At 42.4% G+C, this 24,567-nt stretch overlaps 2 protein-coding genes across 4 annotated transcripts in view; both read right to left on the reverse strand.

The window, feature by feature from the left end:
• Nucleotides 1-15,861, reverse strand: part of ccdc88b (coiled-coil domain containing 88B) — a 39,757-nt gene extending 23,896 nt beyond the window's left edge. The window contains exons 1-10 of the mRNA XM_030062270.1: nt 15,546-15,861; nt 14,140-14,288; nt 12,104-12,212; nt 7,347-7,416; nt 7,044-7,102; nt 6,036-6,119; nt 4,156-4,296; nt 3,603-3,748; nt 3,175-3,256; nt 1,991-2,149 (exon numbers count right to left, since the gene is read on the reverse strand). Of these exons, the coding sequence (XP_029918130.1) occupies nt 1,991-2,149; nt 3,175-3,256; nt 3,603-3,748; nt 4,156-4,296; nt 6,036-6,119; nt 7,044-7,102; nt 7,347-7,416; nt 12,104-12,212; nt 14,140-14,288; nt 15,546-15,605 (1,059 nt within the window). The 5' untranslated portion in view covers nt 15,606-15,861. The remainder of the gene's footprint in view (nt 1-1,990; nt 2,150-3,174; nt 3,257-3,602; nt 3,749-4,155; nt 4,297-6,035; nt 6,120-7,043; nt 7,103-7,346; nt 7,417-12,103; nt 12,213-14,139; nt 14,289-15,545) is intronic.
• A 1,098-nt stretch (nt 15,862-16,959) lies between these two features.
• On the reverse strand, nt 16,960-23,531 carry rom1b (retinal outer segment membrane protein 1b). Of its 3 annotated transcripts, none has more exons than XM_030061494.1 (6): nt 23,378-23,531; nt 22,706-22,861; nt 21,049-21,291; nt 20,270-20,457; nt 19,640-19,886; nt 16,960-18,203 (listed from the first exon to the last, which is right to left on the reverse strand). In XM_030061494.1, exons 2-6 carry the CDS (start codon nt 22,853-22,855, stop codon nt 17,970-17,972), a joined length of 1,062 nt encoding a protein of 353 aa, XP_029917354.1. In that variant the 5' UTR covers nt 22,856-22,861; nt 23,378-23,531; the 3' UTR covers nt 16,960-17,969. The 3 variants fall into 3 exon arrangements, with proteins under 3 accessions (XP_029917354.1, XP_029917353.1, XP_029917352.1); XM_030061493.1 differs by having other exon boundaries at nt 23,261-23,529; XM_030061492.1 differs by having other exon boundaries at nt 22,706-23,531.
• Between the last annotated feature and the right edge of the window lie 1,036 nt (nt 23,532-24,567).

Genomic DNA, 24,567 nt, shown 5'->3' on the forward strand with positions numbered 1-24,567 from the left:
CAATCTCCTGCTGTGTGCCACATGTGTGAAAGGGCAACCGTGCCTAAGTCTGGATCTATTCACATGTGAGAACTGCTTAGGTCTGGAGGTGAGAAAACTGGCAGTATTGACTTCCCTGAACACTGAATATCCCTGCTCCCACTCACACATGACCCCGGCGCAGGAAGTGTTCCTGAACATTTCAGGGAAAAGAATGGTTTTGGAAGAGAATGGCCCTGGTCATATCGCTATTTACATGTTTTGAAACTCACTTTTAAACTACTTCTAAAGATCTGTAATTTGCCATTGACTCCCAGATTAGGTATTTTAATGCAACATTGTTCTTCTCATCTGTCTCAAAAGGATTATTTTTTGTGGGTATACTAACAAAATCACAATCTGATCAGTTTGCTTATTCACCTTGTAACCATGGCATCCCTTAGAAATAGAAACAGGAGAAGTTTTTAAGGAGGGGAAATAATTACAAGGCTGGAGATGTGGAGAGATTTAGTTGTTTTGAGGGTCAGATCACCGAGTTGGTCAGATGTCTGGGTTAGTATTTACACACTATCTAGGTCCAAACTACCCTGATGGTGCACAAAGGGATACGTATAATGCCTACAAACAGGGCTACAAGTCTTAATTTGTTCTGCTCTTAAACTGCTCTTAAATTGTTGACACATTTAATGAGCCAGGAGTGATTCTGTTTTTGAACCAGAACCAATCTCCAGTTACGGTAGATTGTGTCTGAAGCCCAGTGGATTTTCCCAGATTTTTCTGCCAGCAAACCAGCAATGGCATACCCAGTTTCCTACTCTATTGGTTTGATGTTCAGATAGGTTAGACATATGGAGAAAAAATAGTAACAGCAATAGTGAGAGCCAACGGGAGTGAATTTAGCCAGGGTGGAAAAAGTTACAGCCCTTACTCAAAACACAGCATGTCTTATAGCCACTGTCTGCCTCTTCTGTGCTGGAGATCACTGCAAGATTTGTCTAGAGAGAAGATGTTGCTCTTCTATTCTGAGGGGCCAAAGCCTGATGTTAGTGTTGATGTACTACGTAGCTGCAAAATGCCCTGCTATGAAATATCTGGATGTGTTTGGCCAGAAAAATATACGAAATACACTAAACAACCTAGAAATGCAGGGGGCATCACCGATAACTGTTTTTTCAACAGTGTTTCAGGGAGTTTGTTTTTTCCTTTAAAAGAGATTACCTCTGACTTGAAATATTCAGCGGTTCCCCTTTATGCTACGCCCTATGACAGGTCGCTATGTATTTGCAAAGCTTCATTATTATCACTTAATAAAGCGAGATATGAGACCAAGTCCATCCTGCAACCTAAAGTGGGTTGTCACACTGACGCACAGCGAAGGCAGAATGAATCAAATAAGACAGAAAAGGTGACAGTGAGGACACTGTGAGGCATTTTACAAGGATATGGGCACATTTTCTGCTTCAGAACGGTTATACTACCATAGAATAAATCTCATTTGGGTGTAAAAGCTCCAATAACCAAAGCCATCCTCCTGCTCTCTGACAATGGAGCAGCTCCAGGCTGTAAATCCTGATGACATCACACAATATAATCTTATCCTGTGGCTTTGAGCTTTGTTGTTGCTCAGGCTCACTTTTTGACTGAAATGCTCAAAGCCATGTGAGTGACTATGACTTTGAAATTAGGTGGTGCTTCTTAAAAAAATAATACATATTCAGACGGATGGTTTCGTGAATGGAATCATTTTGATGTGGTTTTATAAACTAAGTGTGAGCGTGTGTGTGTGCGTGTGCAAGAGTGTTTGTGCGCTATTTCCAGATAAATAGCGAGTGTGGAAAATGCACTGCTTCCTGCATGATTATTTTTGTAATGTATAAGGGGATTTCCACTAGAGAATGGTGGCTGTGTAAATTACAGGTGTAACAAAGCTATCTGAATGCATCTACAATGTTTTGGTGTGCACCTTGTTTTATGTTATACATAACTCAAGAGTGTGTGTTGTGCTCTGTACCTTGAGCTGTGTGCGTGTCAGTTCCAGGCTGCGCAATCTGTGTTTACAGCTCTGAAGCTCAGTGTGGAGCTGCTCGGCCCGACCCGCGCGCTCACGGGCACAGTCCAGCTCGTCCCGCAGAGCGCGCATGCCCCGCACCTCGCCCTGCAGAGAGCGGTTCTGGAGGAGCACACACACACAAACATACCGCTGGGACCGAGGTCAGGGGAGGCTAAGAACAAGTCTGTGTGGTGCGATAAATCAAATTTTGACATGGTCTCATACAAGAACAAAATTGTTTGTGAGTATGTGGATGTGCACAGTCTTGTATTACCAAACAAATTAAAGGAATAGTTCACAGAAAAATGAAATATTTTTGTGTTTTACCTATTTGCCCCTGTGTAAGTTGATCCTTTGTAAAGTTTTAAGATATGTACTAAATAACAGTGTAAGATGCTATCTTTTGCCCATGCTGCATGAGCTGTATGGAGTCATTATGTTGTCACCTTTTTAGTCTTTAGTTACCTTGAATTAAAAGGTTACTATATACATAGTAACCTTTTAATTCACTGTTTAAATATCTGTTCTGGCATTTATTCCTTATATTCCTTATTAGCGCAAATCAGATAATGTGTGATATGCATGTGTAAACAGAATAATTCAAACAACTTGTAATTGACTTTTTTTCTTGTCTTTTTGTGTGCAATCAACTTGGGAATTTTTATAGTGATATCTGAAAGTAAAATTTGGAACCCCTTTCACCTATGTGTTAAAAAGGGTGTTTTTTGGTATTATATGGTCATATATAGGTGATTTTCAAAACTTTCCACCAATGGGATTTTTGGTACTTTTTTTTCCCTCACTCAGGACAAACTGAGGATACAAAATCAGTTGAGTTTGCTTCTCTTGCAATTTGTCCTAGGTTTTATCATAAAATGAATGGACTATTTGGACTCTAAAAAGCATTACCCATTGACTTCTGTTGTTTTAGAGGCCACTGCTACGGACTTCAATTAGCTTCCGCTCTGCATGTTGTATGGACAAAGGCACTTGTGTTTCCACTGGCACAGGAGTAGATAATGAATGAAAATTTTTTTGTAGTGAACTGTTCCTTTAAGATCAAATGTCCAAACAAAGACACAGATGATGAAAATCCTTGAAAGTGAGAACATGTAACAAATGTGTGCATCTGTTTGTGCATGAACCTCTTTCTGAAGTTTCTTGAGTTGTTCCTCCATGGTTTGAATTTCTTGCTTGTAATCTAGTAGCTGATCACCTTTATCTTCCCTGGAACAAAACAAGCCATATAACTGTCAGCCACACAGCTTTAGCAAGACAAAAAAGTCCTCTTGTCTCTTAAAAGCTGTTAACAGCAGTATATTTTACTTGAGATTTGCTCAAGTCTAATCATATGACTTGCAGTCAACACACTCCTCATAAAATCTGCCACTGGGCGATATATGTAACATGAACAGCTGGTAGAAATATTGGAAAGACAGGTATGTCTTACAAAATGTAAATTAGAATCAATAGTGTAAACTGGAGTAAGTGGGGATTAAAATAATTTGCACAGATTTTATGGTCCTTTAATTCTCCTCTTCTCCGACAGACACACACACATACACACACTCACAGTTGTTGTTTGAGGCGCCGTAGCTTGGCCCTGCTGTCTGCCAGCTGGAGTGCCATGCCTTGGGGTGGCTCCTCACTGTGACCACCCAGGGGTGCCGTGGTTGAGTCAGACTGGGTCTCCCGCTCCCTGCACAGCTCTGCTATCCTCTGGGAGAGAGATAGAGCGATGGAGAGAAGACAGAGAGGCACAGAATTGAAAGAGAGAGTCGAACAGTTCAAAGAAAGTCATGGGAATGAGGAAGAGGGACATGAGATTAGAGGCAGAAAGTGAGAGGAGACACTCAGAAAACTAAACTCTATGAACTCTATAGATAGTATGGGTGGTGACTAATAATGTCTCCCTCTCTTCATGTTGCACTGACTGCCAGCAACAGCGGCCATGTGTGGGTGTCACTGTGTCTCGCTGAACAAATGTGTATGTATATGGCTTGGATGCACGCCTCGATGCAACTTTCAGCTTTGCACAATGTCTGCTTGCATGTCTATAGTTTTGCGATGTTGCATTTCTCACGTTAATGCGAACATGACTGACGTGTGTGTGCATCTTTGCGTACCTCCAGGTGTGTGTCCCTCTGTGACAGCAGGCCTTGGATTTGTTTGGCCATGGAACTGAATACCAACTGTAACTCCGCCCCTTCCACCTGTACTAGCTCCTCCCACTGAAGCGGCAGCACCATCCGTGGATCTTGAGTCACCTGAGGCGAGCACAGTTTCTCAGGTCTCTATGATAACATGTGGGTCTGAGAAACCTGACACAAAATGGCTGCGGGCAATGATTCATTCCTTCAGGGATGGTTCACCCATTTGGAAAAAGATGATATTCTTTCACTTCCTCCCTAGTTGCTCCGTAGGACAGTAGCGATGCTATCTTCCTCTCATTGTTACTGAGTGCTGGATGCTCCAAATGCTAACTGTTAGCCTCCTGCCATTGAGCTGGACTTCCCCCCAGCTAACACTCTTAAAAATAAACACCTTAATCCGCTGAAACTGTTGAATAAAGAAAGTTTGAGTTTGATGATGTGTCGCAGAATTTTTGAAGGCAGAAATAGTGTTAAAAAAGACCATTTTACAGACTCTTTGTGCTGGTCCTCATCACAACGGTGGCTGGCAGGTGTGTGAAAGGTCATTAAATAAGCTAGTCAAGCTAGTTAGCAGAGAGAGGCATTCAAACAGAAGTGCGGCACAACAAAAAACACCAAAAACAGAAGTTCGACCAACTATTTACTTTTGCATTCCAAGGTAAGGTGGATAGCTAGCCTAACATAGCTTCTTCAATGAAGAAAACAAACAATAATAAACTCTAGTAATCTATCTGGGTCCCTTTGGTGGCCCCTGCTCCTCTGGTGCGGAGTGATATGGGGGTGAGGAGGCTACCGGATCTTTCTGGACGGTGATAACAGAAAAAAAAAATCAAGTTTTAAAAAGTAATTTGAGCAAAACTACCCTCCATGTTCACTCAGTGGCTATATGTTCATTTTCATTTCAGGAAGCCAGACTTTGTAAAGTGATGATGAGTGGATTAAGGCAGTTATGTTTTGCATTTGGAGCATCCAGCCAGTATCCAGCACTCAGTAACAATGAGAGGAAAATAGCACCACTGCTGTCCTACATAACAGCCAGGGGGGGGAGATGCAATAATATAATTTTTTCTAAAAAGGGAAAGTTGTGTGAATACTAAGTGCACCTGGAAAAAAAAAAAAAAAAAAAAAACACTGTCTCACATTTCTATGGGAATGCCAATATCTCCTAGGGAAATGTGTCCCAAAATGCCTGACGTGCAAAACAAATGCTCCTTTACACAGATTGAAAATGTGCTCAGGTGGAAGGCATATGAATGGCAAACAGGGGATGCATCCATCCATGCAGGAAAGAGAACCTCTCACCTCTATGATTTATGAGGCTGAAAAAGTTGGCACAAAATGGCTGGCAGGCAACATGCTGTTACTGTAATTCAGGCCTGTTCACACTATAATTTAGACATGCTGGTACTGTAATTCAGACATGCTGCTATGCAACATGCTGTTATTGTAATGCAGACAATTATTGGCATTTATGCTTCATTTTGGAGTACACTGGAGAGTGACGTGCAACAGAGATGTTGAGGCTGGTGGGTCCTGAAGTAGCACCCACGGGTTTTAGAGGTGGTTCTAAAGGGCTGCCAGAAAAAAAATCGGAATAGCTTATTTTCCTACACACTTCATTGACTCAAAGCTAGCGCACCAGGAGAATGTGTAACAGCTTCTATTCTGATGACAAGTTTCACTGTTGATGAAGCATTCCTCCACTAAATCATAGTTACTGCAGCCTAAAAACCAAAATCCTTTCACGTGTGGGTCTTTTGGGTTAAGACTCCCTTCATACTTTGGGTCAGTGTGGGAACGCCTCTCATATTTGGGGGATCGCTGACTTGACTGTCCACTGGACTAGAACGTACCTCCTGAATACAGCTGGCAATGGCTGCCTGGGTCTCGATGTCCAGCGACTGGATCTGCTGAATGAACGTCTCCTTATTCTCACACTGCAAATACAGAGCAAATGAATGGATTCAGAACTTAGAGGCTTGTGTGTGTGTGTGTGTGTGTGTGTGTGTGTGTGAGCATCACGCTGATATGCCCATTTGCCACTATGTAAACAACACGGTGTCCCAGTATTTTGGAGGAGGTGACCACTCCACTTCACACTGTGGTTATCTTCACCTACACCTCAGGCTGGGACATCTCTGAGTACAGCATCAAGCTTACACCATGGCCACTTGCCAGCTACTAAAAAAATTAAGGGGAGTTAATTAAATTAGAGAGCGATATGCTGTAAAAATAAAAATGTTCTCTCTGTACTGTTTTCATACAGGTCATACTAATATTTGGCAACAGAGATGCTACCAGCAGAGTCAATTACCGTTATTCAGCCTGAGCTGTGATGTTGTAGGCACTGCTGATTTGCCGAGGGATTAAATTCATCACATATCTACCAAGTATTGGTGTTAATGTTGCACCAACAACACACATCACAATAGTTTAGACGCAATTAGGATTTTAAAAACAGGGCTAGGTGTGCTGGCTAATGTAGGCTAATGTAATTAGAGCACATAATGCATCTAGTAGCTGTTGATTTATTGCTGCGATGGTTAGTGACAAATTTCATACGAGCTGAATGCATTAGTGAGCATTGATATTAACAGTGAATTAAGGATTATGGAGATTCATGGTTCAAGTATTCACAAGGGCCATGGCATAAAATGTTTTTTGTTATTTTTTTACTTAATATCAGATATCAGCATTTTCCACTGCCATTATGACTGATGTTCCTGTCTGAGCTACACAGACATTCAGTTCATTAAATTAAAAAAATATATATCAGCTAATTTCATACAGAAACACTGGTGTCAGACCATTTTGACCTTGTGTGTGTGTATGTGCGTGTGTGTGTGTGTGTGTGACATCACCTGAACTGCACAACCTAGCAGCAGCAGCAGCAGTCTCCTGAGTTCCTGCACTGCTGCCTCTGAGGACACAAGAAGACCTGTCATCATCATCATCACCATTACCATCACCACCCTCCTGCACACACACACTCACACACTCACACACACTCACACACACACACACACCACACCATATCATCCTCACTATCATTATCACCTTAATGTGCTTCACAGATAGCAGAGATATTGACTCATATAAAGGGTAATTGCTTTACTTGCTGCTGAGAGACGTGGCACTGATACGATCATTGTGTTATCTTGTACCTGTTAGGGGGTCCTGCCCCAGAATGGCAATATTTGGCAGAGGCATCAGTATCAACTGCTGCAGGTCTTCCTGAAGAAAAGGAATTAACATGAGGCGTTAAGAGGGGAAAAAAATGTGCTGTGATCGGCCTGCCCGTCCTGTCTGTCAGCACACGCTAAGCTAAAATGGCACAAGTTTCCACCAGCCTCCTGTGGTTGTAGTGCAAACAAACAGCAGGTATCAGAGAGGACCAGAGTGTTTCTGTTGGTGCATCGAGGTCAAGCAGGCTTTTCCAGGTCAAGCTTGCTTTAGTTTCAGTTACGCTAATTTACTCAGAGGAGTCTTTAAAACATCAGACAAGAACAAAAAGGAACACGTGAAAAGATAGAGGTCCCACCAAAAAACACGTTTTCAGTGTTGGTTCTTGTGGTTGAACTGTGTGGGCAGATTATACCTGATATGAGGGCAGCTGCTACTGATTATTTTCGTTGTTGATTTATGTGTTGATTCAATCATTTTGACTACAATATGTCAAAAATAATGACAACTGCTTATCAAAAGTTGTGATTAAAATGCTTCCTTAGTCTGACCAGAGAGCAATGAAAACACAAGTATTCATTTTTAAAGATATAAACCCAGAAAGTAAGCAAATCTTCACATTTTAGTGATCTCAGAGCAGCTGTAATAATCAAATGTTTGCCATTTGTACTACTTGACAAATTAAACTAAAGCGAATACTCAATCATGTAAATGGCATTTAATTCATTTTCTCTTGATTCTCTAACTAATAAATTAACTAATCATATTAGCCCAACTTCACATCAAAGCTCAAAATCCAGACACCTAAATCCATTACTACCTACCAAAGTGTTGCCTGCTGCTGCAATGATATTTCTCCTCACATTTATTTAGTTGACAGTTTAATCTCAACCAGTAATCAGTTTCAAATAAGTCTCCAAAAAGCCAGGTTTACACTTGCTTTGCTGAAACTAGTGGATCATAATGAGCTAATTGGCCCTGCAGCCTCCAAAAAAAGCAGACTAAGCTCTTGAATCTGGATGTTTCCTGCATGCTTCTGTCCTGGAGGGCCTCCGTGAAGCAGCAGAGACTGGGACAAATCATGGCTAGCAGAGGGTCCACCAGCACTGCCAGCTCGCTGTAGTTTCTCCTTCCCATAACTTGGACAAATCTCGTGGCAGTGGCTAAATGACGCTGAATCTGGATGGCAGATGCCAGAAACCTGGCTTCTCTGGCAAGCAGCTGAATCGATTGTCACCAGAACCCGCAACGCCATGCTCCCCCTACATTGCCATCTAGCGCACTACCGAGGCAATGGCCCCCTTTTCTGAAATCATTCTATCTAACTGCTATGAAGTGCAACTCGCCGACTTCATGCAACCTTGATCTTCAAAAAGATCAGACCCATTTTCCATTTTTAATAGATTTCTGGGAGAGTTTCTCTGTCAGTCTTTTTTTTTTTTTTGTCAAAGAGCCACACACTGGCTTTGGCTAGCTCCTCTCCCAACTGCTCTCAAAGTCTGTTCATATCTTTATCTGATCCATCAATGCCAAATCATCAGAACACAGAAAGAAGTCATAATTACAAGTCCCTCTCATTTCATCTACGTGCGGTGAAAAAGGCAGCGGCCCAAACACCCTCCCCCTCAGCAACAATGCACGAGTGTGCTATCAGAGGCATGTGCAGCCAACCTGAAGTTTCTCGTCCCTCAGGGCACGGAGGATGTGAGCCACTCCGGCGCTGCGCTGGCCACGCTTCGCGATGCCAACAGACTTCTGAATGAGATTAACCCAGCCTGACAATCATACAGAAGCTGTCTCTTGTTAATGGCACAGTAATATGTGCTCATGAACAGCCCTCCATAGCATTTCTGATGATACTGCCAAGACATGTGCTTGAATCGCTCCCACTCCCCGATCTATACAAAGAAGGGATTTTGGCATGCTTCCTATCATTTGGTACAATTATGTACCCTGCTTAAGTGAGAGATTAACAACGTGGGTAATACATGGGCAATTATCTCTACTATGAGATGATTCTTAAAACCTTGCAGGAATGATGCCCAGGCCAGTTATGCTCAAGGTTAAGTTCAGACAGAAGTGTATTCATAACGTTTCCCAGTGACACCGTAGTAAATGAGAAGGAATTAGCCTTTATCCCTTGGTGAGTCTAGTGCCTCTGAAAATAATCTACTCTTGCATAGTCCTGCACTTGGAGGAAGCTTTTTCATCAAGCTGCTAGCCACAGAGCTACATTTAGTCCATTTGCAACTTTTATCTTTTCTAAATTTCATCTTTATGTCAACAATTGGGCCTTACGGTGTTTGGACCGCTGATGGTTTTCATTTTACCTGCAGAGAAGCTCTTTTAATGATTTCCGGTGGTTTTAATGATTTCGTGGGCCGCCTTGCTTCTCCTTTGTTGCTTGCCTTCCAGCTGTATGGATGCTCTTACCCAAATCAGACATAAGCTGCAGCTTCTTGAAGTTAATCGAAGCATCATTTATTGATATTTCAACCTTCAAAATATCATGATTTGCTTAGGGCCAAGATCTTTTTATCCAGACGTGCTTGAAAAGGGGTCAATTAATTTATAACTGTGAGAAAATTAACATTTTAAATCCCACCGATACAAAATGGCCAACTAAAATTCTCCATTCACGTGTGTTGAAAGCTTTTGAGAGAAAATACAATCGAGTAATAGAATAGAAGAGAATAGAACAGAGAAGTGTAAGGCATGCAAAGCCCCGTGCAGCTTCTTCAGCATATCTCTCGGCAGAGTGCTGTGTATTCATGCTTGTGACGGCACAGTAGCTATATTAAAGCACTGAGGTCACAGCAGAGAGAATTAAGCCCTGCCTGGCCACACGTTGCTGCTGTGGCTTATATGTTTCACACTCCTGACAGTGTAACACACAGATCGACACATAGCATGAGAAAACAAGAAGAGAACAACAAGTAAAACCATGGCATATGTGAAACCGAACGTCCACTGGGACTCAGGAGGCTATTCTGAGTGTACCTGTCTACATTCTGGCACAATATAACCCTGCAAGACGTCGCTAGCGTCTCATGCTGTTCCGTGTTCTTCCAGGGACATTTAGTGATTCATTGAAAATAAGGAAGCGAAACTGTGATGCCTCATGTTTTTGTGTTTTCACAAGCTAGGCAATGGGTGTTCAGTCAGCGAGACTGTTTAGGGAGGTCTGCTTGGCCCAGAAAAAAAGGCTTCTGAATCATCCTTAAGGGAAAGATGTTATGTCACTTCCTCTAAAAGCCACCAGCACCTTTGATACCTGTTATAAAATGCATGACACTCTAAGCTGTGCATCTTTTTCTTTATTTAACTCCCAAACCGCCATTGCAGCTAATAAATTCAGTCCACAGCCTCTTCCTCTCTCTCTCTCACGCCATTTGCCTCACTATTAGCACAGATGCATCTACTGAAGATAAAAAAAACTCTATTTCATCTTCCCCTCCTCCTCCTCCTCCTCTTTCCTCCAAGTGCCCCGTTACCCCCCACACGCACTTTAAACTTTTTTACAATGTCCTTAGGAGGCATATTCATCTGTTGAGGATGATAGTGGAGCTTTGCTTCACTCCTCCTTCTTGCCCTCTGTTTTTACAACCTTACAGTGAGACAACTGCCTCCCCGACTCTCCACCATCGCCCTCTCCTCCCCTGCCAGTCGCTGTGGCTTAAAGGGATATTTCAGTTTTCCTACAAATGTATGTGCATAGAGTTAAAAGACAATTTCCTAAAAACAAAAAAAGGAGTTCATTCTTAACCCCAACCCCATTCCCAAACCATTTAAAGGATTTCAATATAATTTGTCACAGAATTAGTTTTGCCTTAATGTTGCATTTTTGCCCACTGCCTTGCCGCGGCTATATTGAAGTGAGGTTCAGCTGACCAAATGCAGTAACCGCATCCGTCAGTCAAACCCATCTAGACTCAACCATCAAACTACATGCTTACGCCACATTTTTATAAGGGGTTATCACTTCAATTGACACAGCTGATAGAGTGCACCTTTAAGAGGAGGGAGAAGTATTGCTGTAAAAGTCAGTTCAAGTAGAAATAAAAAAGTAGCTCATGTAAAATGTACTTGGAGCAAAAGCTGCTGAGCAACTTTTCACAAAGCATAACCATGCAGTTCTGAAAGACAGAGGAGAGACTTCTTGTAAGAATTACAAGAACTAGATTCTTGAAATTCTTTCAACTGACTTTACTTCAAGAATCAAAGTAAAGCCAGATTATTCTTCTGTTCTTGACTGATTGTGAGTGGCTCCACAATGGGACGCCTGACAGTTTTTGCTATGGAGAGCTTGCAATATTTGTAGGCTACTTACGTTATATTTAATTTGGTCAAAATATGCTCTTGTTTAAAAATTAGATTACTAATTTAAAAAGACACAACTGCAGAGAAACTGTTCAGTTACAGTAACAAGACTAGGCATTTCCATCCTTGTTGTTAACAAACACTAGTAAATTCTGTTTCAACTAGCAACCAAAACACACAGTTACACAGCGCATGTGCTTGTGAAAAGGACTGAATGCTCTCTATCTGTGTAAGTCCAATAGGTTTCCTCTACAGCTGATGTATCCATTAAAGAGAGGGAAGGTTCAAAACTTTTGGGAAAACTTGTGATTGCTCTGTTGACTCCCTCCCTCTCCCTTTCTCTCTCCTCCTGCTGATGCCTCTGACACTTTTGTCCTCGCCCCCCTCCTCCTCCTCCTCCCCGCGACCCCTCCCGTACCTGATAGTAGGCCCTGAGGTGTCGATTTAAAATGGAAAAGTTCTGGACTCTCAGCATGTGGTCGTCTCTGTCGCTGAGGTACAGCTGCTCCACCTTGGGGTTGGGGTCTCTGGGACAAACACAAGGAAGACAGAGCGGTATATTTACTGCGGCAGGATCAAAGAGCATCCAGCAACTAGCGCTGTGCATCTCTCCAGACGGGAAAATCTTATGCAACGGTGCATTTGAGCGTTGACTGAATAAAATTTTAATGAGTCTGAGAAGTAGGCAGCGAGAATCCACATGCAATCATTTGTTGGGATAAGTTGGCTTAGGTCAGGCCAAATTAATCAGTCGTTCAGCAAATACTGGCTGAGATTTTTGTCTTGCCGCTTGTGAGGGAATTGGTTTTATTCTGCCGAAATTTGAATGTGAACATCAGGGATTCAGCAGCGGTGACTAATCGGGCTGCACATATGCAGAACCCCGTCTCATCATTCACTGGCACAAACGCGCATGACCCATATGCCATATGCCTTTTATACTGGTTAGAGTACAATGCTGTGTTTTGACAGAGAGCTTGAAATTTGTCCTAAAGTTTGTGCGATGTAATTAATTTTATGCAAAGAGAAGAAAAAGCAAGTCATCTAAATAAAGGCTTTTTAATCGTTTTTACCTCAAAAAATATGCCTGTTATTTGGAGAATGGCCTCACTGGCCTATTTCCACAGCATTTTTCAACTTGTTAATAGAAGCCACAGCCAGTTTTGCAACTGATCTTAGCTCACAATACATTTATTCTCCATTTTTCAACAAATGGCTGCAGTAAAGTGAAAGAGCACTGCAAATGAGCTGGTATTACAGAGTGCCACAGCACCCTCATCATACCCTTATTTTTCATTTTGAAGAGTCACTGGACCTCTACCACTGCAACTTGATGAGGAACGTCCTTACACTGAATAAGCTCTCATTTTCTTTTATTATCCATGGTCACTTCTAGCATATAACTCTTTAGTTATATGAATATGATGGAGTTGAGTCATATAAATACTTAAGTTTTGTCTTGACTGCAGAATATCATTCAATGTTAACATTCAAGATTCTACTCAAAAATCAAACTAGGCGTATTATACAGAATTAAAGGATGTTTTCCTCCGACCATAAAACTACTGTGAGGCCATCCTTGACTATGAAGGTATTCTTAAACCTGAACTTACCAAGACTGAGACACGACGTTTGTGTTAGCTTAGCATAAAGACTTGAAGTCTGTGGGAGTCGTTAGCCTATCTCCATCAAAGTGAAACAATAAGCCTTACAGCAACTTTTATTTTCACGGTGTATCATGTGTACATGAAATATATGTCTTTGAATTTTAAAAATGAGACTTGGTTTGGGGAGAAGTTCATTTGTGATGGATCTACCTTAACCTCAGCTGTGCTCAGATCACTGTCAAAGATGGAAGGATTAACATGTTCAGCGATCATAGTTCCAAACATCTAACTTCTCCTGAAATGACTGAACTGACTGAAAAAAAAAATCCAAGAGGTGTATTTCAAATCCAAATGATACATTGTGTAAATAAGACAGCTTCAGAGTTTCTGTAAGATTTATTTTTTCACTTTGAGGGAACTACGCTAACGACTCCTATAGACTTCAAGTCTTTATGCTAAGCTAACACAGAATGCTACCCACAGGAACCGAACCACTGGACATACAGAGGTGAAAATGGTATCCAACATCTTGCCTCAATCTGGGTTGGTGGGGAAAAGGGAATTTTGCCCAATTCCTTTAGAGCATTAGTATCTGATGTCTTTTTATGATTTGTGCAACTTTTTATTAATTTCTTGTTTGTCTTATTTCTGCTTGCTGATTGTATCCTTGTCTATCGTTAGTTGTGTGATTTCTGTTTGCTAATTGCATTCTTGACTAATGAATGTTTCTTGTTCTCAGGTCTCTCTTGGAAAAGAGATCTACATGTTAATGAGACTGCCTGATTAAATAAAGATTAAATAATTAACTGGTGTAAAGTCAAACGTTGTGCATTCAAGCAAAACTTACATGACCCTCATAACCTCATTGAGGAATATCCCATTGGTCAGTTTCAGGTAGCGCTGACGGGCGCTCTGGGAAATGGAGTTTACTTCCATGTACTGGCTGTAGAGAGGCACGCCGTCCTCCCTGTCCACCATGCTCTCAAACAGCTGCACCTGTGACAGACAGGGAGGCACAGGGGACAGGGTGGAAGAGGGGAACGAGGCATACAGGCAGGTGGAGGGAGAAAATGAAGACAGAGATAGAACAGGTACAAACGGAGAGACAGAGAGGGAGAGATGGAGAGGTGAAATCATTTTCACACAGGAAGCCACTTTGAGTCGGTGCAGAGCAGCACCTGTCTGGACAGGTGGGCTCCGTGCTGTCACACTGGGAAGCACTTCACAGAGACAGGCGGCCAGGCAGGACCGCAGCCAAGGTCTCTCTCTCTCTCTCTCTCTCTGTCTATCTCTCTGTCTCCACTAGCAAGAGCTGTGCCAATGCAAACTGCAATATAATGAGGTTTATTCCCAACTAAACCCCCTAAAAACTGCACCGTGGGTAAACACAGGAGTAATCTCGAGCCGGTTCAACTGATAATGTGAGACGCTAAACACGGTGGCAGGATGGCCCGATGGTTAGCGAGGCTGCAAGTGTCCACCCTGCTGAAGCGTCCTTGAGCAAACCTCTAAATCACAGAGCGTGACCTCTGACCCCCCCTGAGGAAGACAGAGGATTTCCCTCCAGGGATCACTTTACATTATAAATACTAGGCCTATTCACCAGCCTGAGAGAGGACGTCCCCCTCCCTCGTGTTGTCTCACTGGATGGTTACCCAGGTGGAAATTCATCGTCTTACAAATGCAACACATCCTCAGCTTTTACGAGGTGAGTCCAGGCTGCTGCGCTGAATACACCAAGAACAATGGAGCAGCATTATTCTCAAATCAAAGAGCCCAAGGACACGGAAGAGTCAAGCCTAGCAGCCTAGCAAGCCGAGCAAGCCGAGCTGGTCATAAAGAGGCAGTGGAAGCTGCCAAAACGAGAAGTACTTTGTTTTGCTGCTTGGTAGCCACACAATAGGAAGAAGACATAATCTATTTATTTTCCTCCTTTTTTATTATTATTATTCAACTACTTTTTTTATTTTCTGTGGTGAATGAAATGGGCAGCAGGCTATTCTAAATCACATGTCTTAAGTATTTGTGACTGGAAATAATAATGTGGAATTTACTGCATCTGAACCAAGCAGCAGCAGTGGTCAGACTTGAGAGAGAGAGAGAGAGAGAGAAAGAAAGAAACAAGAAAGAGAGTCCCCACCACTCCAGTGCTGTAGCCTATATTTCTCTCTCTCTCTCTCTTTCTCTCTCAGGGTCCTTGTACAAATGATGACCTTTTCTCTAACTGTGAATGGTAAATGATAGATGACGTACCCATCGCGCCAACGCGCTTTCCATGAATTCCTCTATTATCTCCATAATGCTCGAGTCCATTGTTGAGCCACGAGAGCTGTGTTACACTAAAGACGCCGCTTAATTAAAAAATGTTATCACGGCCGCGCGTATAATAAATCAAAAAGGAGCGACTCCATCTTGCGTCAAGTGAAGTAGTTTGACATTTCCGCGGCCCTTCCCCTGCCTGCCTCCTCCTCTCTGTCAGCCTCTTCCTCTATTCTCTCTGTCAGTCGGTTTCATTGCAAAACCGCACCGGAATTTTCAAAACACACATGTTGCATTTCTGGGGCCACCATTCTCTCACCTCTACGCTTAAAACTAGGCCTACAAGTATTTACCGCCCTATGTGGTCTAGTTTTTCCTACTTTTCTATATATATAAAAAAAAAATATATATATATTTGTAAATGTAAATGACATTCATTCAGAGATCATTTCTGTATATGCTTGAAAAATATTGTTTTCCTATATGCTGTTGACAACCTGGAGGTAGATAACAGCCCCGTCCATAATATATATATTTTTACATTCTATTATAGGTCAGATGAGTAGATCAATATGTTTGAACTCTTTCATATTTCTAAACCTATTTTTGCTGTGATATATTGTGTGAAATATTTTTTTTTTTCCCGGATGGGTAACCTATTCCGATGAAATCCCCGCTCAAAGCCACATAAGGTGACGGGAGGACTTAAGTTGCATATTACAGGCTAATTCTATTGCCTCCGGCTGAAAGCGTGAAAACGACTCAGGTTATATTACCATAAAGCTGTGGGAGCTGTAATGGTGCCAGTAAGGCTCCGGGTTCCAAAAAAAAAAAAAAAAAAAAATGTTGTCCTCGCTGCCAAATTCATGCTCTGTGCAACGGCGAACTCTGCTGGGGCCAGGGAGTAAGTTCAGTGGTGCTTTTCTGATTCATTTATACCATATCCTGCATATAGTTATTATGTCGTCATTTAGTTATTTAGTTATTATGGACTGCTCCATTCAATAACAGTGCCTGGAGTGGAAGCGTGTAATTTAAGGTGGGCTGTATTTGCCCTAGTTTACAATTATCCTATAATCCTCCTTATAATAACCATTCCTGTTTGGTTAGCCTAGATATTTTATTATGGCCTTATCCTACTTACTTACTTATTTAATAATTTGGTCAGGTATTTATTTATGTGTTTCTTTCTTTCTTTATTTTTTTCATCTCCCATGGTATTTACTTTTGGATTACTGTAGCTGATTTCTGTAAGGACTTGAGTAGGCCCTTTCTGAATGACACTTTAACACTACATTAACAGTTTCTTCAAGTAACAAAAAATAACATATTTCTACCACCACTGACAGCATGTTTTCACCTGCTGCTCAGTATATACACTGTATCAAAAAAGAAAGCATTCAATGAGTGTCTGTGATAGGCTTTTATTTAAGAAGAAGAAGGAGAACATATTGGATAGCCCTGTAGGCTGTAACAGATCACCAGTTAAATGTTTTTGTATTAAAAAGCAATGTTAAAAACAAATGTTCTGCTTAGTCAAATGGTCTATAACATTGTCTACTAGTGAATGCTGTGTGACTGAGTATTCCTGTGTGCTGTCAGTGTGTGCTGATGCTGCTTGTGCAGCAGTTCTGGGATTAACCGCGCTGGGATTATCAGATTGTTTCAGGGCTGCCAGAGTAGACAAGATGACAGCTTCATATAGGGCACTAATAACACACTCACCTATATGCATGCACTCACACACGCACGCATGCACACCTACTTAATCTGTATAATTCTTCTTACTGAATTTAGATAACCCATAGTCACTTAATTGGCTCACCTATTATAGTATGAGTACAAAAGGAAGCAGACACTACAAAGCAGTTAAAAATGTCTACCTTTAATATATTTCATGCACTTTGCCAAGTTAACACGTTCCTAAGCATTTCAATGCAGTTTAGTACAAACTCTACAGCTTGCTGTGAGATGAATATAGTGCACATGGGATGAGCTTTTGCTTATTATGTCTTTGCCAAATCTTAGTCAAAATGTATTTAAATGTGTTCTCATATCGGCGTTTATTGCACAACAAATATTTCAAATTTGTATGTATGTGTGTGCAACACCCTTTTTAAGACTGCATGGACTCTCCTCTAGTTACAACAAGAAGTACTACACATCTCAACAGATTCTGTGATGTTTACGCGCTCAAAAGATCCTGCACAGAGGGGATGTTTGTTTTGCCATCTGCACAGGGCCTGATAAGATTCCCCATGTGTTGCCCTGGTTTGGCCATGTGAGAGGGAGCTGAGGCTGCTGCATTGGTGGAGCATAAATCAAGCCTAACATGTCAAACCCAACAGTTGTATCCCGCCACCAACCACACACACCCCAGCCTCCCTTCCTCCTCAGCACATTTGGTGGTGCTATCCTTTAGCCGGAGGTGGCAGCGTCGGCAGCACCCTTGTCTTCTGCTGGAGCCTCTGCGTCGCCGGGGTCGACCGGCCCGAGCTTTAACAGGGTGAGGACTTGGCTTTTGCAGTCCTCAATGGTTTCCGGAATGCTCTTCTCCAGGAGGTAACCCTCGCTGTCATCCTCTGGGTTCTCCAGAGCCATGGCTCCCTCCGTGGCTGTCTGGAGATACCGCAGGCTCACAAACACAGATGCCTGAGTAGAAAGAAGCGGTAATGATATGTAATATTACTAAGTAAGTGTCACCATTACAGCCTGCCACTGAGGTCCTTTTGTGGAGTGATGTCTGGGCAAAGAGCGGCAATGCTGTGACCATGCAGTTACTGAGTCAGACAGTGAATACACAATGGGTTCACCGACAGAGGTACCTGGAGAGAAGTGTCAGCTATGTTATTATCTCAGTCAATTCTCTGATTCATGAACACTGATATCATGGAGAGGGCGAACTTGTACCATCAATAGCATTGCTGAATCCCTTCATCCTTGAGGTGTCAATTCTTTTTGTCAGTGGAAATAATTCTACCCTGCTATATTGCAGGCTTGCAACCTTCAAGATGTGGAGATGAGGACTTGGCACTGTTAGCACACTGAGGGATGAATTTTGAGTTAATAACTCTAAATATCCACAATTTTATGGAATGACCCCTGAATCAGAATGGGCTCCCAAACAGTGAAGTCCAAATAGGGAAGAGCAGACTCTTGAGCAAACCATTCTAGCACGAGCTCAGTGCATCTTGTGACCCTGCTTACACATGGTATTATCCATCAGGGAGGAGCCAGCCCTGATAAGATCTGCCATGTCATTGGACTGTGGATAATGCCAGGACAGAAAAACAAAACCTCTGATAACCTTTTGGCAGTGGTCACTATCAGCATTTGCGTGAGCACCCAGTGACTCAGTTCTGTATCAGTTCTGTCAATCTCAATGTCAATATCAGGCACAATTCTCACCCTGTTATGGTACAACAAAATCAGATGTTAAATAATCCAATGTTATCTACAGTTCAGCTTGAGGCCTCAGCAACTGTACACATGGTAATCTGAAGTTGCTGTCATGGTAAACTAGAGAAACCATGGATCACTGAATAGCTGGATCAAAAAGTATGGATTTTTTGATGCCCAGTTAAAAATGTGAATGAGCATCCTGTTCTAGCCAAGGGCATCGTTGTTTATTTGAAGAGGTTGTGCTGTCAATATCGGGTGAAGTCTGTGTTTGATTAAAAATTGATTACAGAGAAGAAGTGAAAATTGATGTGTATCATTGATGCTTTTGTTTGCCTGTATCATGGCGGCCTACATATGAACTGTCATAATGAACTGAGCTCTGCTCATTTTCTGTGTGCTAGGGTAGCTTAAGGACAAATGTATGAATCTCTTCTCCCAGTGTGGCAAATGCCCGGAAGAAAAATAGCACAGCTTAATTTAAAATGTCAAAGCTTTAAATAAAATTGCATCAGTCAAAGTGCTGTGCCTTTGATGTGGCAAGAGCCATTCTCGATTATGGCTCTGTTATTTCTGCAGGCATTTTGATATGTTATTACTGCTGAGCAAACAGGGTAGGAATTAATTGTTTCACTATCATTGCAGAATGTCTGTTTTGACCGTTCCTGTGTCATCATCATGTAACCCACCTGCATGAAGATTACTGACAGCACACCAGGCCCAATCCGATTCATCAATCCCATGTAGTATTCGACCAGAGCCTGCCTGCAGCCACGGTTGTACAGATTGAGCTCCTCTGTTTGCAGCTCGAAGTTGTAGTGGGCGTTTCTATCCAGCAACTGGGTGTGCAGGCAGGGGCGTGGGGAGGCAGGGTTACAGCAGCTGAAAGGAACGCCATCCAACAGGTAACGGCCATCCACATTACTCCGAACACGACTGGAGAACAAGGAAGCAACAGGAGGACAGTGAGGGGCGCAGATTAAAAGACAGGAACGGAGCCACAGAAGGGGGCTCAGTAAAGTTAAAACATTGCAGGAGATTCCTGTCATTTTTTTTTACATCCTGCCTTCCCTGAAAGTAAAGGCCAGATGTTCTAGGATGTTCTAAAACAAATCTCTTCCAATAAAAACTTTCTCTCTCTTTCCCATCTTTCTTCCTATAGTAGATGGATTTAACTTAACTTCCTCTTCCTGCCTTGCAGTCCTCTCATTCTACACCTGAACAGCTACACTCCTGTTGACCCAGTTTCTTTGCTCTTCCTATCTTGTCACCTCCCTGCAGCTCAAAATGTGTTCATCTCCTTATTGCTGTTCACTCACTCCTTGACTTCCTTGGAGGTGAAGTCCAGGTATCTGTTGCTGATCCACTGGACTTCAAACCAGTCTCTGTAGTTGTTGTTGCCACAGCAGCGCAGCTCCATTTGCAGACGATCAATGGTCTCCTTCTGGAAACAACGGCCTGGCACATCTGTATCCCGGTAGAACCGGATTCCATTCCTGAGGCCCACCTGAAGATGAAGAAAGGAGAGAGAGAGAGGGGGGATAGGAGAGGGGTGTGATATCTTCTAAGAACCCATTTTTACACACAACTATTTTGAGTGTCCATTGGGCATCTCTACTTTGTTGAGAGTTTCAGTCCAATTTGTGCTAATCACCATTTGATAATTACTCTTACAAAAATGGCTTCTGGATTGCTGATTAAAACGTATTGTGAAATAATTTTAAAGTTGTTTTAGATCATGCCCTAGAAAATATAAAATGCTCTTTGTTTTCAACAATGCACATTGAGCTGTCTTTGGTTTCAAAATGCTATGTACCAATTTGGGGTACAAAACTCTCAAACTGTGGTCTATATACTCTAAACCCTATCTCAGCCCCACCTACTAGCACCCAAACATTAGCCTAGGCCTCCTAATATTTAGGAATTTAGCATGCACTGTCCAGAGAGCAGAGAGAGGTACCTTTCTTCAAGGATACCACAATAGAAGACATCCTATGGTTATGGGACAGTCTCTTTACCCACTGAGTCATCCACATCCCCATCCTGTCCCCAGGGCCCTCCCACCCCCCGCACAAAAGTCTGCCTGCAGTGGGCGCACCTTTATGGTCTCCTCCAGGTGTCCCTGCAGGGCAAAACACAGCACCATGGCAGCAAGGAGCAGAGAGCAGAGGACCACAGCCATGGCAAACCAGCCCAACAGGAATGGCTTCCAGCGGGGGAAACGCGTTGCGTCCAGGGAGTCCTGACAAACTCGGCTGGCAAACCAGTTGGTGCCAATGGAGGCCAGGCCCACCATCATCAGGATGTTGGGCACCACATGGATGTCTGTATAATCCATGATCTCCACAAGGAAGAGCACAATTAAAGTTAACAGTCACCACATGGGCTAGAAATAAGCACCAGCTGACAGCAGGGCACTTTGTCATTTCCCCTGCCCACTTTAGCAGGTAATAATCCTGCATTTAATTAGCCTTATCTATTCTAAAAATGACTTTGGCGGATAAAGGAATCAATTAGCCAGTGGTATTCTGAGTCCAAAGGTTAATGTAGTCAGATGCTGAAAATTTTAGTTTAATGCCCTGGTTACAGCAAAAATCAGCTATTATGGGCTGACGTTTTAAAGCCTGCCAGCCCTGAAGAGCACCTTTACCCCGCTGTTGTTGTTTCAGAGCATAATTACTCTTAGAAAACTCAACCCAAGCCTTGTGTATTCATGTCCTGTAACATCTGTGCAGCCATCTGCAGTTTAAATCAAGAAAAAGGAGAATGATCTCTGCTTACGGATTCTCTTTGAGTAGCACTAATTTAATCTCCATCAGGAATAATCACTGTTGTCAGTGATCTCTCCATAAGGTCATGTGTAAACTGTCTAAATGAGAGCAAGAATCTCTGCTGCCATTTGCTTTAGATCATATTCGGTACCACAAGTAAAATGGATACCAGCAGGTTGTGAATCAAACTGTAGGAACATACAGGTCCCTGACTGTTAGCTGCAAAGTAAAGGCCTTTTTCATGGTATGTCACTTTTGTGTCATTGAATTCATGGCTCAGTTCCAGATAGTCAGATAGTCATCTCTACGGCAAATCTAATAAATAAACAAATTAAATATTATTCCAATAACACTTTGTCAATACATTTCCTACACAGCTATCAAATCTGCCTCCCTCATTGCAGATCAATAAAGATCTGAAGGCATGCACAGATGGCCTTCAGCTTTCCTTGTGCAACTGATTGGATAGCAATCCCTCTAGTTTATTGGACGTAGACCATCAGTGATCAATTCAGCCCACTGGCCAGCTGCTCTGGGCAAATTCACCAATCGGGAATAAGCCACGACCTTCACTTGCTGTTCACAGGGTATACACAAGAAACCTATTTCTTGATGTTACCAAGAGATGATGCAGAGAAAATGATGCAGAAATAAACATTGCCTCATATCTCTGTATTTCATTAAATAAACATTGACACTAGTATTTTGTGTGTGCTTGTGGATAAAGATGCAGCACCTCAGTAATAATCAAAGTAAACAACCATAAGCAAAAGCAAACCTTTTGTAAACAACCGTAAACAAAAGCTTTTTTTTTTTTTTTTGCTTGCATATAAACCCAAGTTTGTGTATCAATGAGTATGTTTGCAGTGGTGTTTTTTAGGCCTCAGCACTATTTGGCTTTCAAGCCATTAAGTTGACACTGCTTTTATGCGTGTGTGCATGTGTGTGTGTGTGTGTGTGTGTGTGCTAGCCTGAGATGTCTACCTCGGCCCTGCGGATCAGCTCTGTCTTAAGGTAGACCCCCAGACAGAAGAGAAAGCCCCCGGATAGTACTGATAGCCAGGAGAGCAGCCACAGACCCTGGGCCAGGCGCACCCGCCTCTGCAGGGGAAACGTTATCTTCATCAGCACCATGGCTCACTATCACGCACCAGTCAACCGAGAGAGACAAGAGAAGAGACGGAGAGGTAGTCAGGAGACAGCTGAAGAGGACACGAGAGCCAGTGAAAAAGGGGGCTCAATGAATTCTGATCAAAGGTGGAGCTTTGATCTAGACGTGTAAAATAAACAAGATGGTGGTTTCAAGGTTGTTGCACAAGTTGCGTTATAAGAAAACAGAGCAAGCCAGACACTTGTTGCTTTGGTAAGTAATTAACAGGTTGAGCTCATCTAAGTTGTTCCAGTCGGAGGGGATAAGCAGCTAGATCCCTTAGATGGTGAAGGACGCGCTCGACCTCTGAGGATAATCCAAAAACTTTCACTTGGATAATGAAATTTTCCCAATAGAATTCTTTATAATCCAATCCTGTCTCGTTGTACCTTAGAAAAAAAGTAGAAAATTGTTGATTTATGAAATATGGACGATGAGAGGTATTCCTTATCCTGGAGACGAAAAGTTTTCTCTCAAGTCATCGGTCACATCATCGTAGGGCCCACCTTCAAGTTGAAACCCACAATTTTTTCCTCTCGTTGTTGTTGTCTTCTGATGGTGCCCCTCTGGGTCTGTGCATGTGCGGTGCCCCCCTATACCGCTGCACCCATGGTTGGAGGACACACAAACTGGCCAAAGTCGAGGGTTTGGAGCCGTAATCCCCCCATCATAGTCCTTGGGATCCTATTAAGGCCCAGGGGCCAATGGGAAAGCAGGCCAGTGTCTGATCAGCAAACTTGTTGTGATATAGACAAGTAGTCAGACAGGGCCTGCGAGAGATTGGACAGTTATGACAGGAGGAGTTACTTTGAGACCTATCAGCACAGGTGGTGCGGTGGATGTCTCAGACCTGCAGGGAATATGAGAGAGAGCGCCAGCTGAGGCTAAAAAGTGTAGGAAGGGAAGGTCTGGGGAGAATTTGATTTTCTGTCACCAGTCCAAGAACTATACACAGTATTATGACACAGGGATTGGGGGTGAGAAGACAGACGAATAAACAGATCGAATACAGACCCAAATGTTTGTCCATGGTTGGGGACAATTATGAACAAAAGTCCCAAGTTTGAACCTAACCATGGGTTATAGCTAGGGTCAGCTTTGGTCTGTCTAGTAATATTATTTGTCTAGTATTATTTAAACCAAACGATAACAAGTCCTCTACCTTGTCCAACCTGATTCCAGATAATGGCATCAACCTAGTCTCATTGGGACCCTGACTATTTTCCCAGGCCCCTATGTTCCCTCAATATAATTTTTTATACACAGTTATCAAACATCATATACTTTCAGATTATGCATTTTTGCTGATATACCCTAGATATTGTGGGCATTACTCCTCTTTTTTTATGTTGAGGGAACAGAGGATTGTGTATGTTGCTATAGCGGACTGTGCAAACTTGCCAAAGGTCAGTTGAGGTGGGGACCATTTAGATTCAATTGATAAAAAATGTGGAATAAGCTGTCATTTGATGATCAAGTCTATATGGTTCTCACCTCCTCCAGATTCAGGAGTAGGAGGTTTTTGCAGAGCCGGGTTTGAGGGCCCACACACAATTTTGTTTTTTCCCCGTTAACTGTACTGATCCATTTGTTCCTTATAAAGAGTTTTATGAGCACATTAGAGAGGTGATGTAGATGCTGCTTTATGGGAACTGAAGCAAACTTTTGTCTTGTATTGAGTAAGCTTCATTGGTAT

This window comes from Myripristis murdjan, chromosome 10, assembly GCF_902150065.1.
Source record: "Myripristis murdjan chromosome 10, fMyrMur1.1, whole genome shotgun sequence".
Taxonomy (NCBI): Eukaryota; Metazoa; Chordata; class Actinopteri; order Holocentriformes; family Holocentridae; genus Myripristis; species Myripristis murdjan.